At 39.0% G+C, this 15004-nt stretch overlaps 1 protein-coding gene and 1 pseudogene across 4 annotated transcripts in view; both read right to left on the bottom strand.

Moving 5' to 3' along the window:
* The window catches only part of TPST1 (tyrosylprotein sulfotransferase 1), a 127806-nt gene that overhangs the window by 37830 nt on the left and 74972 nt on the right, over nt 1–15004 (bottom strand). For all 4 annotated transcript variants that reach the window (XM_090276926.1, XM_090276924.1, XM_090276927.1 and 1 more), the window contains exon 3: nt 4618–4816. In XM_090276926.1, coding sequence (XP_090133052.1) covers nt 4618–4816 — 199 coding nt within the window. The remainder of the gene's footprint in view (nt 1–4617; nt 4817–15004) is intronic.
* On the bottom strand, nt 11478–12911 carry LOC150009158 (eukaryotic initiation factor 4A-I pseudogene; annotated as a pseudogene).

The raw sequence follows: 15004 nt of genomic DNA on the forward strand, positions 1-15004 counted from the left end.
TCCTCATATCTGCTCATTGGGTCAGACACCATGAAAATATAGATGAGCAGCCTTATCCCATCCCTACTTTTTAGTTTCTGCCTACCAGGGAACAAGTTTGGACAGTAAGTCCAATTTTGGACATTGTCTGAGGTCCTCTTGAACAGCCAGGTGGAGATACACAGAAGGCAGTTGGATATTATGAGCCTGGGGCTCAAGAAAGAGACCTGCTGAGAAATACAGATTTATGATCATCAGCAAATAGTTTGTAATCAAGCTGAGTGGATCAACTTGACCAAGGAGACTATAGAACAGAGATCATTAATCTGATGTGGTTCAGGGGCAGCTATAAATCCACTGGAATTGTATGTAAAATTTTGTGGAAATATATGTCTGTATTTCTGAGGAAGAGATCCACAGGTTTCATTGGATTCTCAAATAGGTCTGTATACCTAAAAAGATTAAAAGCCTATGCAGGAGGGAGAAAGTTAAAAAAGATGCAACCCAGAGGGCACTATTTACTGAAATGTGCTACAATTAAGAGACTATACTGGGGAATAGTATGAAACGTGTTAGCATTTCATTTCCAATTTACCATCTGAATCATGGCAACCATGAGGCACATGATTTTCTCCTCAAAACTGGGCAATATGTCCCCGAAATATGCTGACTTAGACACCACTACTCCTAGACTATCCAGAATTGTACAAAAAAACAGCACTTATAAGCCTGGAGTTTTGGATTCTATATTCCTAGTCAAAAAATGACTTTATCCCCACTCTCACCCCAAGAGTAAAGGGTACGATCTCCTCAGCCACCTTCTTTCTCTGGATCCTACCTCATGTCACAGTCGACAATCAAAGATCACTTTTTAAGCATTACTTTATGAAACTTCATCATCATCCACGTTGTATGTTTTACCCACTGAGTTTTTACAGGTAAAAAAGGCTTTGAAAATACATAGGATTGCCAGAAGAGCTATGAAATCCAACCACACAAAACAAGAATGTCAGTGTGTATGCATTATCACAACGTGCTTAAAAATGCAATTATAGTTCACACTTTATCTTTTTTTCCTCAAAATTATTTGTCACCTTAGAGAGAGATGGGAAAGGGGGAAGGTTTTTCTTTCCAGGGTGCATTTTGAAACACTTTCAAAAGCTACAAATGTGTGTGAAACATTCTCTAGTCACATGGATTCAAGCCACCACATTCTTCCCAAACTACCGCTCATGCAAGCCAAGAATAATCTAGCCAGCCAATTTGAATGTAGGAAAACTATAATGTCTACTGCATGGGAAACCTCTAAATATCATTTGTACATGCAGCTTCATTTATAAAAACCATTTCAGTATTGTACAAAGAAAAAAAGTATGAATTACCAATTACCAAGACAAAATCAAGCACTGTGATAATGTATGCTAACATGATGTGTAAATTCAACTTTAGAAGAATGTAGCTCACAAAACTTTAACACATATAAAACTTTTTTTTAAACTTAAAAGATGGTTCATAAAAGAATATACACATACAGGTAAAACTAGAAAATGTTCAATTACATTAATCAATGAAACCTATTAAAATGAGCGCCAATCTAAAATAAAATGGCTTATATTATGCTGGTTGTTCAAAAGGTTTTTAAAAAATTTATCAACATATATCAATCACTGTAAGAAATATCAAGTACTTTGACCTGGTTTAATTCCACCTCCTTTAGTGTAACCTAAAAAATACAAACAAACTTAAAATGTAGTATGCATAAAAGATGTTCATTGTAGCATAATTTGTCAAAAAGAAAACTGTCAACAACAGAAGAAAAATGATAAAATGAGTTATAGAACATATACTAGGGAAACATTTTATTTGCTCATTTATATATTCACTGTGTTTCAGAAAGGACTTAAGGTGGCTAATTAATGATATATTACATAACCATAAAAATTTATGTTTAAAAGGCATCTGCACAGTGGGAAAATGCTCATAAATATTAAGAGAAAAGGCTTGGATACAAAATCATGTGTGTGTAAAGGTGAGATTGTAAAATATATAATCTTACCTTTATTTAACAACATGTAGAAAAGAAAGAAAATCCATCAAAATATTAAGAATAGAATGTGTAAGGGTGGTAATATAGATGAATTTTATTATCTTATCTTTTCTAAGTTTTATACTGAGCTTTCTTTTATTTTCATCAATGTGTGGCTGCCTCTCATGTGCCCCCAACTTGGGGCCTGGCATGCAACCCGGTCATGTGCCCTGACTGGGAATCAAACCAGAGACACTTGGTTCACAGGCTGACACTCAATCCACTGAGCTACAGCAGCCAGGGCTGAACTTACATTTTTATAGTAAAATGTTCATATATATGAAAAGTATAAATGGACAAAGATTATTTAAAAAATAAAAAATTTGCCTTTATATATGATGGTGTACAAGAAGATAGCTCTTCCTACATAGCCACTAGTGAACTGAAAAAGGAAAATGAACGTAATACCTAAGAAAAACAATCCACATTGGATAAATATAAAATATAAATTTGTTAAAGATATCAAAAGAAAGAATAAAGAGATGATATAAGTATATTATAAGGCTGTAGGGAGGTGAGATCACTGACATAGGCAAGAAATTTTAATCTTGAAATCAAATAACCAATCAGTGAATTTATGCTAACATAGCGTTCTTATTTAAATTGTAATTGTGTTAGAGAGGATCTGGCCTGGAGAAGGGAGGGGTTGGGAAGTGCCAGAGGCAGCGGGATTGAAGCTGCAGCCACAGTGCTAGCTTTCCATACTCCAGGGTAAGGATAAACAAACTAGGTGGCTGGAGACACAGCAGGAGGAGGCTTGCACACAGTTTGCGCAAGCTGGAGAGGTCACAGCGACACGTATAGTGTGGAGTCTGTCATGGCAATCACCGGGAGGTGCAGACCTGCTAATCTAGCCAAGATTGGCTAGAAAACTGACTCGTTTAGGAGCACAAAGGATCTGGGGCTGGGGAATTTAAATAGAAGGTGGGCAGAGTCCTGTCTTCTGTTCCTCTCTGGTTCCCCTCGCGTGCCCAGTTGGGCACTGAACTGTACACTTATAAAGTGTTAAATGGTAAGTTTTATGTTATGTGCAGTATTGTGATTTATAAGAAATATATATACTTGGCCATTCGGATGACCAAAATATAGTGAGTTCTCAGATGTGTTTGGTCTTCATTCATAGTTCCTAGCTCACAGCTCCCCAAATCCTAGGAACTTGCTAAGTGCTGAGAGCAGCAATGGTGTCTCTTGTTATGTTAATGAGGTGACTTTTGGACACTCCCCAAGGGTATGAGCTGGGTGCTACTGCAACCCAGTCAGGCGGTCTGAAGTTTGGCACTTTCGGTCCCACCCTAATTTCCAGGAAGGGGAGAAGGGCTTGAGGTTGAATCAGTCACCAATGGCCAAAGACTTAGTCAATCATGACTATGTAATGAAGCCTCCATAAAAACCCAGAAGGACAGCTCTTAGGCCCTTTTCAAAGAGCTTCCACCATGAGGAACCACAGAACACTACCATGTGCTGGACCTTAGCTCCACAAGGATAGAAGCTCCTTTATTTGGGACCCTGCTCTATGCACTTCTTCATCTGGCTATTCATTCCTATCCTTCAATGTCCTTAGTAACAAATCCATAATCTAAGTAGCAAACAGGTTTTCTTGAGTTTTGTGAGCCATTCTAGCAAATTAAACTCAAGGTAGGGAGGTGCAGGGGTCATGGGAACCTCCGATGTGTAGTTGTTTGGAACAGCCTGGGCTTGTAACTGGTATCTGAAGTGGCGGGTGGTATTGCAGAAATGAGTCCTTTACCTGGAATCTGATTCTATCTCTGCATAGATGGTGTCAGAATTGAGTTGCATTTTTGGACACCCAGCTGGCATCAGAGAATTAATTGGCTGGTGGTATGGGGAAGCCACCATACACAAGCTGGAATTTGGTCTGAGAGCCATTTCATTATGTGTATTTTACAACAATTTTTTAAAAAGAATACATTAAGGTCTGATTTGAAGTAGATTCAACTGGTAAGGTATATATTCAGATTATCTCTGAGTTTTCAGCTTTTCTGAAACAATATTCCATAAAGATGTGAGTATAACTTATTAAAAAGAAGAGCTATAATCCCACTTTAATAGCAACCTTTTCTCAATCGGAGGGTAATTTATTGTATCTGTTTAATAATTCTAATGTAGCCAATGTTTAGTTTTCAAGTATCAAGAAATCATGCCTCATCTAAACAAAGATTTAAATGTTAAGTAGTCATCAGATTCAAAGAAAAAAAACTAGAAGTAAGTAAGGTTGTTAGTAATTCTGGTATTTATGCAAATTTGTGGGAAATCAGCTATGGGAATAAATTTCCCCAAAAGTAAGCACCATTCCTAGAAATTGTGCAAAATATATTTTTAAAATGGTCCTCGTAGTTCCTGGAAAGTTTTTCTTAAAGTGCAGTGGAAGACATATGATGACAAAGAATTCTACAAATAGGATTTTTCTAACTTAAAATAATTTTCTGATCATAAAAAAAAGCAAGAAACAAAATTTAAAAAATAAACAAACTTTTTTCAGGATCCAGATTTCATATTCACTTTTCTCAGTTCACTTTAAAGCTCTCACTTACCCTTCTAGTGTTTTCCAGGATTTTGGGATCTGGTTTTCCGTAGTTAGGTGGATTGGCATATGGGTCATATCCTAGTTTGGCAAGCATGGGCGCAATCACTGCCATGTCTTGTAAAACATCTGGGGGTATTTTCCCAACCCATTTTGATAGCGCTCCCACATTGACTGGCTTGATGACTTGGTCTGTTGATCTCTCCACTCTGAAAACAATATAATATGAATAAATATTTATTCAGAATACCAAAAACTAGTGTTAAAAGACCACTGAAAATTATTTTTGATAAATTTAAAAGTTATAAGTATCTCAATTATAAAGTTACTGAGAAAGAGGACACTAATCAGGCTCAGCACTATTTACTAGATGTTTTTTAATGTTCTAAATTTGACAGTAATAATTGGCAACCTCAGATTTCTAGAAATGGGGACAAGGGTCAGCTGATATCATCCGCACGAAATATGTTAACATTTTAATTACAGTGTTCAGGAAAAAAAATGACTGCTTAGAAAAATAGCTAGTCAACTTTCTTAAAATGCATCAAAAGTAAATAAGATGGATTGATGAATGACTAGATGAACAAATATGTGATAGAGCAAATATAGCAAAATCTTAAATATATAAATGTAAATCTTAATTGTATAAGATAGTAAGTGTAATTTTTCCATTATTTATATGTTTGGAAATTTTCTTAATAAAATATTGAAGAAAAACAGCCAACCATAGTCTGCTAAGAATGTAAAATATTCATTGGTTCTATTTTTCTCTTAACTTCCTGAAGAACTCTACTTTCTAAGGAAGAAGTGCTATTTATGACTTTCAATATTACAGAATAAATGTAGTCTATCTTTTCACCTAGAAATCTACATTAAGCTTGTAGTGATTATATTCACTATATTTGACTAAGTAACTCATAATTTAGGAAAAAATATAACATGAAATGACATCTAGATAAAAACTGGATCTGAATTAGATTTTGGCCAAATGACTGTAAAACAAAAGTGCTTAAGAGTATTTTATATCAAAATACATAAGTCATTCAAACATAATATTCTAATAAATGTAAAAACCCTTTTTCTTTAAGTATGTGACTTCTCACTGCAGATTATCGCTGTCTGAAGAGGAATCCCTCAAAGTGGCTTCCTGCATAAAATAATGGACAAGAGAAAATGAAATTATTCTTCCCTGGGATTCTGTGAGGCCATTAGCTCCAGGTCTCCTTTCTGCATCAATAGCCATATTCTTTTTCTTCTCTTAAAAATTTATCCAGGACAACCCACTGCTCTCTTCACTCTACACATTTTCCCTGGATAGCTTCATTTCTAATAATCTTTCCTGACTTTCTTTATCTGTGTAAAGAACATCCTGGTTTGTCCAGGAAGCTCTAGTTTATACCTATTGCCCCAGCTTAATTATTAATATAGCACATCTCACTCACTTTCATAAATGTTCAAGTTTGTATAATAAATTATATAGTCATGCTATCCATATACTCTACACACACTACAAAACTAAGATGGTCCGAAACTGGACCCATCATCTTCTGCTCAAAATCTACTCCTCTCTTCATGTACATCGTCGGCAGCCATCCGTCTCGAGAGACGATGGTGTAGCTTCTTAAGAGTCTATCTGCACCGCCGAGAATGGCTGTGCAGTCCGACTCGGGAGTGACACGGTATCTGTCTCCTCCCGTGTTGAATTGACACATCTTATCTTGACAAACGGCACACCACCTCTCCACAAGGCAAAGCCAGGATGGGTTGGAACAGGAAGAAACTAATTCCAATTCAATAGATTTTGAGTAGAACAATCTCTCCCCCATTCCTACTGCTACTACCGTCATTCATTTTACCACCATTTATCACCCAGATTACTACAAAAGCCTCCTAATTTTCCTGCATTTAAATAGTTGGCTTTCAGGCCCAACTACCTATCATTCCACCAGGATATAAGGATGATCTATGTCAGACTAATCTCACTATCACCAGCACTCAGCACGTGAACATAAAATAGATACTCAAAAAGTTTATTAAATAAATAAGAACCTTTCATAGAATAAAAACCCTACAAATTTAGTTTATATAAACATGCTCAAGAGAAGTCAAGGATCATATCTTTATAAGGAGACCAACTGACACAAGATGAAATAACTAGAGACTATACAGGTGCAAACTGCATGGTATTTACTGTGGATGCATTAGGAATGTTACAGAATGAGAGCCGTGTCTGCAGAGATAAACAGCTCCAGAATTTTTTTTTTAAGGTTTATAGTAAACAAAGAATAACATTTTCTGTTCATTCTATGTTAGGCACTTTTTTTCATATATCTCATTTAATCAGTAAAACAACCTTAAGAGAAAGATATGATAAATGCCCATTTTTCAAATGTGTAAACTGGGACCTAGAAAAGGTAACTAATTTACCCAGTCTGGAAATAATGAAGTTAGAATTTGGTCCCATGTCTGTCTTACTACAAAGTTCCCATTTTTTCCCAGTTTTCCTATTGCCATCATATTGATTATCTTAATTATTACATTGTATGCCTCCCTGAAAACATTGGTCTTTTGCCCTGTGTAGAATGAGCAAGTTGGTTTGCCATGAAGGTGAAAACATACACATAAAACATATTTATAGTCCTGTGCTGGTAGTGTTTAACAGCTTGATCTCCAGGGAAGAAAACGTCAGGATTTGTTGCATTTACTGATGTCCATGGTGTGAAAACTCCCACCATAGATGTTTTCAACCCACCAACATGAAGTCACCAACTGCAGAGTTGGAAAGAGATGCGCAAAATGAGCTTTCTGTAGCTGGGGCATGCCAGCTTCAGCAGACCTCTGGATATGCATAAGGCCACAGTCCCTTATCCCAAATTCTGAGAACCAAAAGGCCCTAAAAACTAAACATATTCCTATAACTTGTTTAGCCACAAAATATGACTTGAACTTATAAAAATCTATGCATATAATCTTTATTCTACATGGTATAAACAATAATACTCTTTGATGAGTAAATATTAATATGTTTGATTATAAAGTGTCGATCCAGAACCAGTAGAAGATATTATATAATGTGTTATGTATATAACATGACCTTTCTAAAATTCAAAACTTTCCTAATTCTGAAACACATCTGTGTTAAGCACTGAAGTCACACATGTCTTGTATGTCATGATTGGGAAGTTGGCTTTATCTTGAAAATCCTGGGGACTGAGGAAAGGGTTTTAATTACAAGAGTGATGTGATCAGAATATCATCATCAGCATTCAATGTTAATAACTATGGCAAGAGTACACTGAACTATGGGACAACCAGGGTCAGAAAAAAACCATAAAGATGTTCAACTATATATTGGAAGAGTTAAGAGATTATTAAAGTTCCAACTAGAGCAAATGAGAGGTAGAAGGAAGAAAACCTTCATAGATTTTTTAAAAGATTTTATTTATTTATTTTTATAGAGAGTGGAAAGGAGGGAGAAAGAGGAAGAGAAATATCAGTCGGTTGCCTCCTGCACATCCCCAACCAGGGACCTGTCCCTCAACCCAGACATGTGCTACAACCAGGACTTGAACCGGCAACCTTTTGGTTTGCAGGACGATGCCCAACCCACTGAACCACACCAATCAGGGCTCCATAGATTTATTTTCAAAGAAATTTATAAGAAGTAGTGGCCAATTAGATGGGGGGGGGGGAAGAAGTCTAGATGAATTCAGATTTGTTTTTTGTTTTTGTTTATTTTTTTACTGATTGATTTGAGAAAGAAATATTGATTTGCTGTTCCATTTATTTATGCATTCATTGGTTGATTCTTGTATGTTCTCTGGGTATCCAACCTGCAACCTTGGTGTATCAGGATAACACATTAACAAACTGAGCTACTGGGCCAGGGATAGATGAATTTAGATTTGCCTTGAAGAGCTGAGTAGATGATGTTATCATCCTTACAACAGATAGTACGGAAGAAAAACATGATGTTGTCACTTTGTTTTGTTTCAGGTGGAGGGAACAAAGAAAAAGAGGTAAATTGATAGTAGTAGTCAGAAAGTTGCCAAAGGTCTAAAGAAAAATTAGAAACTGAAATGTACTATGTGCTCAGTAAACAACAGCTATTTCTTGTCTGAAAGAGACAGAACTCTAAAATGAAAGAATTTGGAAAGACTTGTTTTATATAACCACTGAGTTACAAGATCCACTAGCAGCAAATGCAGTTACTATGGACTCCTTAGGGGTCAACTTGGAAAGCCTACTGCATATCAATCAGGTGCTTTTCTTTAAGACAGTAGTAATGGCATTTTATATTTATTGAGCATAAAATTCAAAGTAAACGCTTTCTGAATGACCACTATGTGTCAAATCAGGTATTAGATCCTAAACATGCAAAGATGACTAACTAGGCCACAGTCCTTCTCTCAAGAAACTCAGAGTCCAGTAAGAGAGATAACATATACACATAATTAATATACAGCATGATAAATGTAATGACAATGGTTAGAAACCATATTATGAAAATGCAAGTGACAGAACTAGGCTAATTCTTCTCCTGGGTAGGGAACACATGTGTCAGGTCAAATTACACAGCAGCTAAGGCAAGAGTTAGCAATCTATGGGTCACAGGCCAAATCTAGTCCCACTACCTGTTTTGTCTGGCCTTTGAGCTAAGAATGGCTTTTACATTTCTAAATAACTTTTTAAGCAAAAAATAATAATATTTCATTATACATGAGAATCATATGACATCAAATTTCAATGTCACAAAGTTTTACTGGAATATAGCTACGCTCATATGTTTACATTCTGTCTATGGCTGTTCTTGTCTGCAAGGACAGAGTTGAGTAGTTGAGATCAAGATCATATGGTTCACAAAACCTGAAAGATTTACTATGTAGCCCTTTACAGAAAAAAAATCTGTCAACCCCCATCTAAGACTGTATCTTTGGGGCATGTAAGGTCTGGTAAAGAGGGGAAGGGTCTCAGGTAATGTCCTTCCTCACAGAAGAGCCAAATCAACTTTCACACTCTAGAGAGAACTTGACAAATTCAGAGAATGGCACATGAGGAGAGTAAAGGATGTACTGAGGCTACTTGGGTGGGGAGAGGGAAGGGGAAATAAATAAACAATAGTGTTTACTTTGTACTCATCCAGTTCAAGAAAGACATTTGCTTATCTATAAGGATGGACAATAAAAATAAAATTAAATAGAAAATAAAAAACAATCCTCTAGGAGGTCACTGTCTGTTGGTGAGTCACACAAACTTTTCACTCTTAAACTTTTTTAAAAAAGATTTTATTTATCTATTTTTACAGAGAGGGGAAGGGAGGGAAAAGGGGAGAGAAACATCCATCAGTTGCCTCTCTCGGGCCCCTAACTGCGGACCTGGCCCACAACCCAGGCATCTGCCCTGACCAGTGCTCAACCCACTAAGCCACACCAGCCAGGGCTCACTCTTAAACTCTTTAAGAGTTGCTTCTTAGTTCCAAATCAGTTCTTTGGGCTCACATTTCCTCTTCTCCCATGGGTTCTAATTATTTAGTTTGCCTTTTTCTAAGAGGCAGCAAGGTGTAGCAGGCAGGGATAATGCAGACTTGGAAGTTGGGCCCGTGTGATCTAGCTTTGTGATCTAAAAAAACTGACTGGTAACAGGTAGAGTACAGTTTCAAAAAGACTGTACAAAAGCAGAGATTGGCAAACAACGGCCCAATATGGTCTGCTGCCTGATCTGTAAATTAATATTTACTGGCACATAGCCACACCCACTTGTTTCTGCACTGTCTATGGCTGCTTTTGTTCTACAATGTCAGAGCTGAATAGTTACAACAGAAATCATGTGGCCTATAATGCCAAGAATATCTGCCCCTTTAGAGACACTTCGCCATTCTCTGGTCAAAAGGATACAGTTATTAGAGAGAAATGAGCCTGGTCCAGAGAGCCTGATTTTCTTTCCTGACAACACACTGCAGGCTTGATGGAGTTCATCCAATTTCTCTTACTCCTTTGGTCCTTCCAGAAATTAAGTAACACTTAGGTCTGAAGTGTACTAGGGCAGTGATTTTCAACCTTTTTCATCTCAATGCACACATAAACGCATTACTAAAATTCTGCAGCACCAAATTCTGCACCAAAAAATATATATACTTTTTGCTGATCTGACAAAAATAGGTATAATTTTGATTCATTCACATTGGGCAGCTACTGTGCTGGCTGCTATCATTTTTAAAATTTAACAATCTAAAGGAAAAGAGGTCAGTACCCCTGACTAAACAGTCAGGTAGTGCATGTTTTAAAAAATCTTGCCCCACACCAATGTGGCTCTTGTGGCACACCAGTTGAAAGTCGCTGTACTAGGGTATAAACTAATTACCATTCCAGTATCCTCAAGATTCAGTGGGATCTTAAAACATGACAGACTGATAATATTTCAAAACCTACAACCCAGGCACAGCACTGCAGGCAAGATACCTATGAATCTGTAGGTTCTCCCCCAGTTGTAAGTGCCCATGCTTCCTTCCCACTGCAGCATTCATAACAGAAGGCACTCCTCAGAGAATGGGGACAATGCCAATGTCTTGAATGACTGAGGTGGATATAATCCTCCAAGACACTCATTTTAAAAGCATGGATATTCCATGAGTCTTAAACACTACATCTAGGCCAGATGCCAAACCACAGGTGTGAATTATGGTACACAGGAACTACAGGAAACCAAATCTTCTGGACTAAAGCATCAGGACTGGAATGGACATGCAAAAAGGAATGTGTAAAAGAGGACATAATCTATATGGTAAGACATATTACAGTAAAAAAGATGAAATACCATTAAGAGTCATGTTTTCAAAGATTATTATACTCTTCAAAATGCACAGGTTATGTCTTATGAAAAAGAATCTAACAATGTGCACACAACAGAAATACAATTTTTTTTTCTTTGCCTCAAAAAGTGACATTTATTCAAAGGGAAAAAAAAAAAAAAGAAAAAAATGACAAGATGTCCATCCCTTGGCTCCCTTCCCTCCCCCCTTCTGCTCCTCCTCAGCCCCCCCAAGGACTGAAGCCTGGCCAGGGTGAGGTGGCAGGCCAGCCCCTCTCCGATGAGGTCAGCAACGTTGAGGGGCATTTCCTCAGTGGAGGTGCTGTAGAAGGTCTCAATGTCCCAAAGAGTCCTCTTGTCTTCTTCCGTCACCATATTAATAGCCACTCCCTTACGACCAAAACGTCCACCCCGACCAATTCTGTGGATATAGTTTTCCCTGTTGGTGGGAAGGTCATAGTTGATGACTAAAGAAACCTGCTGTACATCAATGCCTCTGGCCAGCAGGTCAGTGGTAATCAATACTCTGCTAGAGCCAGAGCGGAACTCCCTCATGATTACGTCTCGTTCCTTTTGGTCCACATCTCCATGCATAGCAGACACGGTGAAGTCTCGGGCGTGCATCTTCTCAGTGAGCCAATAGACCTTTCTTCGAGTGTTGATGAAAATGACTGCCTGGGTGATGGTGAGGGTTTCATACAAGTCACATAGTGTGTCCAACTTCCACTCCTCTCGCTCCACATTGATGTAGAATTGGCGGATAGCCTCCAGAGTCAACTCTTCCTTCTTGACAAGAATCTGAATGGGGTCCCTCATGAACTTCTTGGTCACCTCAAGCAAATCGGAAGGCATTGTAGCGGAGAGCAAAACCACCTGGGTGTTGCTGTTGAGCTTTTAGAATATGTCATAGATCTGGTCCTTGAATACACGACTTAACATTTCATCAGCTTCATCCAGTACAAACAACTTGATGTATTTGGGAGACAGGTATCTGCGGTTAAGCATATCAAACACACGGCCTGGGGTGCCCACAATGATATGAGGAGCTTCCATCTGCAGCTTCTGCACCTTAGCACGCACGTTGGTACCCCCAATACAGGCATGGCAAGAGGCACCCATGTAATCTCCTAAAGCCATGACTACCTTCTGTATCTGCTGTGCCAATTCTCTAGTAGGTGCCAGGACCAAGGCCTGGGTGGCCTTTAGGTCTAATTCAATCTGTTGCAGAATCGATATGGCAAAAGTGGCTGTTTTTCCTGTCCCAGATTGGGCTTGAGCAATCACATCATAACCCTTGATACAAGGAAGAATGGCTCGCTGCTGGATGGCAGAGGGCTTCTCAAAACCATAAGCGTAGATGCCACGGAGAAGGGACTCTGAGAGGTTCATGTCATCAAAGCTGTCAACAATCTCATTCCAGTTACTCTCGATGACGCCTTCAGGCTCCATTCCATCAGGGCCATTGTCTCTGGATCGGGAATCCTGACTGGCAGACATGATCCTTGAAACTAGAAATACAATTTTTTAAGTATATTTTATTGATTATGTTGTTAGAGTACTTCCAGTTTTTTCCCCTTTGCTCCCCTCTTTCCAGTACCCTCTTTCCCTCCAGCAATCCCACCCCCCTTAGTTCATGTCCATGGGTTATGCATATAAGTTCTTGGCTTCACCCTTTCCTATATTATTCTTAACATCCCCCTATCTATTTTGTACCAACCAATTATGCTTCTTAGTCCCTGCACCATTTCCCCATTTCTACCCCTCCCCCCACCCAGCTGATAACCCTCTAAATGATCCCCATACTTATGATTCTGTTCCTATTCTGGTTTGCTTAGTTGGATTTTGTTTTCATTTTTTAGATTCAGTTGTTAATAGTTGAAAGTTTGTTGTCATTTTAGTGTTCATAGTTTTGATCTTTTTCTTAAATAAGTCCCTTTACATTTCATACAATAATGTCTTGCTGATGATGAACTCTTTTAGCTTTACCTTGTCTGGGAAGCACTTCATCTGCCCGTCCATTCCAAATGAGAGCCTTGCTGGATAGAATTATCTTGGTTGTAGGTTGCTTTTCATCACATTGGGTACTGCCTGGCAGTCTGTTTCTGCCTGCAAAGTGTCCTCTGATAAATCAGCTGATAGTCCTATAGGCAACCCCCTGTAGGCAACTCTCCACCTCTCTCTGCTGCCCCCAGGACTCTGTCTTTATCTTTCACTTTTGGCATCTCAATCATGATGCGTCCTGGTGTGGTCCACTCTGGGTCCAGCTCGCCCGGGACCCTCCATGCTTCCCGGACGTGTATGTCCATCTCCTTTGCTACATTTGGGAAGTTTTCCTCCTTTTTTTTCAATTCTTGTTCCCTCATTCTGCACTGGTTGACTGTTTTTTTCTTCCTTATGTTCCAAATCATTGATTTGAACCTTGGTTTCCTTCCCTTCACCATTGGTTTTGTGTGGATTTTCCTTCATTTCATTTAGCATAGCCTTCACTTCTTCTCCTATGCATTTGCCATACTCAAGCATATCTGTCAAGTCTGTGAGCATCTTTATCGCCAGAGTTTTGAATTCTGCATCTGTTAGGTTGGCTATCTCCTCATCGCTTAGTTCTCCCACTGGAACCATGATCCATTTCCCCTTTTGGGCCATACTTCTGTCTCCTCATTCTGAGAGGTTCTGTGTTTGTTTGCCTCCACGTCCCAGGTAGAGCTGTTGCTCCTGTTACATTGTAAGGGGCAGAGCCTTAGGGATTCGTCAGTACAGGGCGACCTGATTCATGATGTTGTAGCACTGTATGTAGGGGAGGGGTCCGAGAGAGAACAATGCCGCCTTCCCAGCACTCGCCCCTTTTCCAGGCACCTCTCCCACTTCCGCACCAGACTGGCGCCCCTCTAGCTGCGGCCCTGACCGTTGTTCCCAGAGAGGGTGGGTCTGCAAACGTTCGAGGACTGTGGGGGCCCTTTAAACAAGTGGACTCTGCTGAGATTGGCAGTTTCTGCCTCCACCCCAAACACCACTGGCCTGCACAGTCAGAAGCAATGAGGTTTGATTTTCCCCAGTGCTGGGACCGTGAGCTGTGAGGTCCGGTAAGGAGCTGGGAACGCTCTCCAGGTGTCCCTCCTGACTTTTTAAGATGTGTGACTGCGCCTCTGCTGGCCTACAGCTGCCGCAGCTGCTGCCACCACCACACCACATCCTCTCCGCCCCGGCTCCGCCCCTCCTGCCTGTCTGGATGAATATTTCTTCTTTATATCTTTGTTTGCTGGACTTCCATGCAGTTTGATTTTCTGGAACTTCTGGTTGTTTCTAGTTTTGAGGTAGTTGTATTCCTTCTTAGTTGTGGAGGTAGACGCAGCGTGTCTGTCTATGCCTCCATCTTGGCCGGAAGTCCAGAAATTCAATTTTTGTAAAAATGTGTTACATATACCTGATATATATATATGCAAATTCATAACCAAAATGCTAACAATGAGAGTGATATATGACTACATGTGATTTTTATTTTCTTAGAATCACTCAGAAGTCTAATAACTATCTGAAGATCAATATTGTCCAAACTGAACTCCTGATCTTATCTCCAAAATCTATTTCCATAG

This window comes from Furipterus horrens, unplaced genomic scaffold, assembly GCF_987537825.1.
Source record: "Furipterus horrens unplaced genomic scaffold, mFurHor1.1.pri manual_scaffold_5, whole genome shotgun sequence".
Lineage (NCBI taxonomy): Eukaryota > Metazoa > Chordata > Mammalia > Chiroptera > Furipteridae > Furipterus > Furipterus horrens.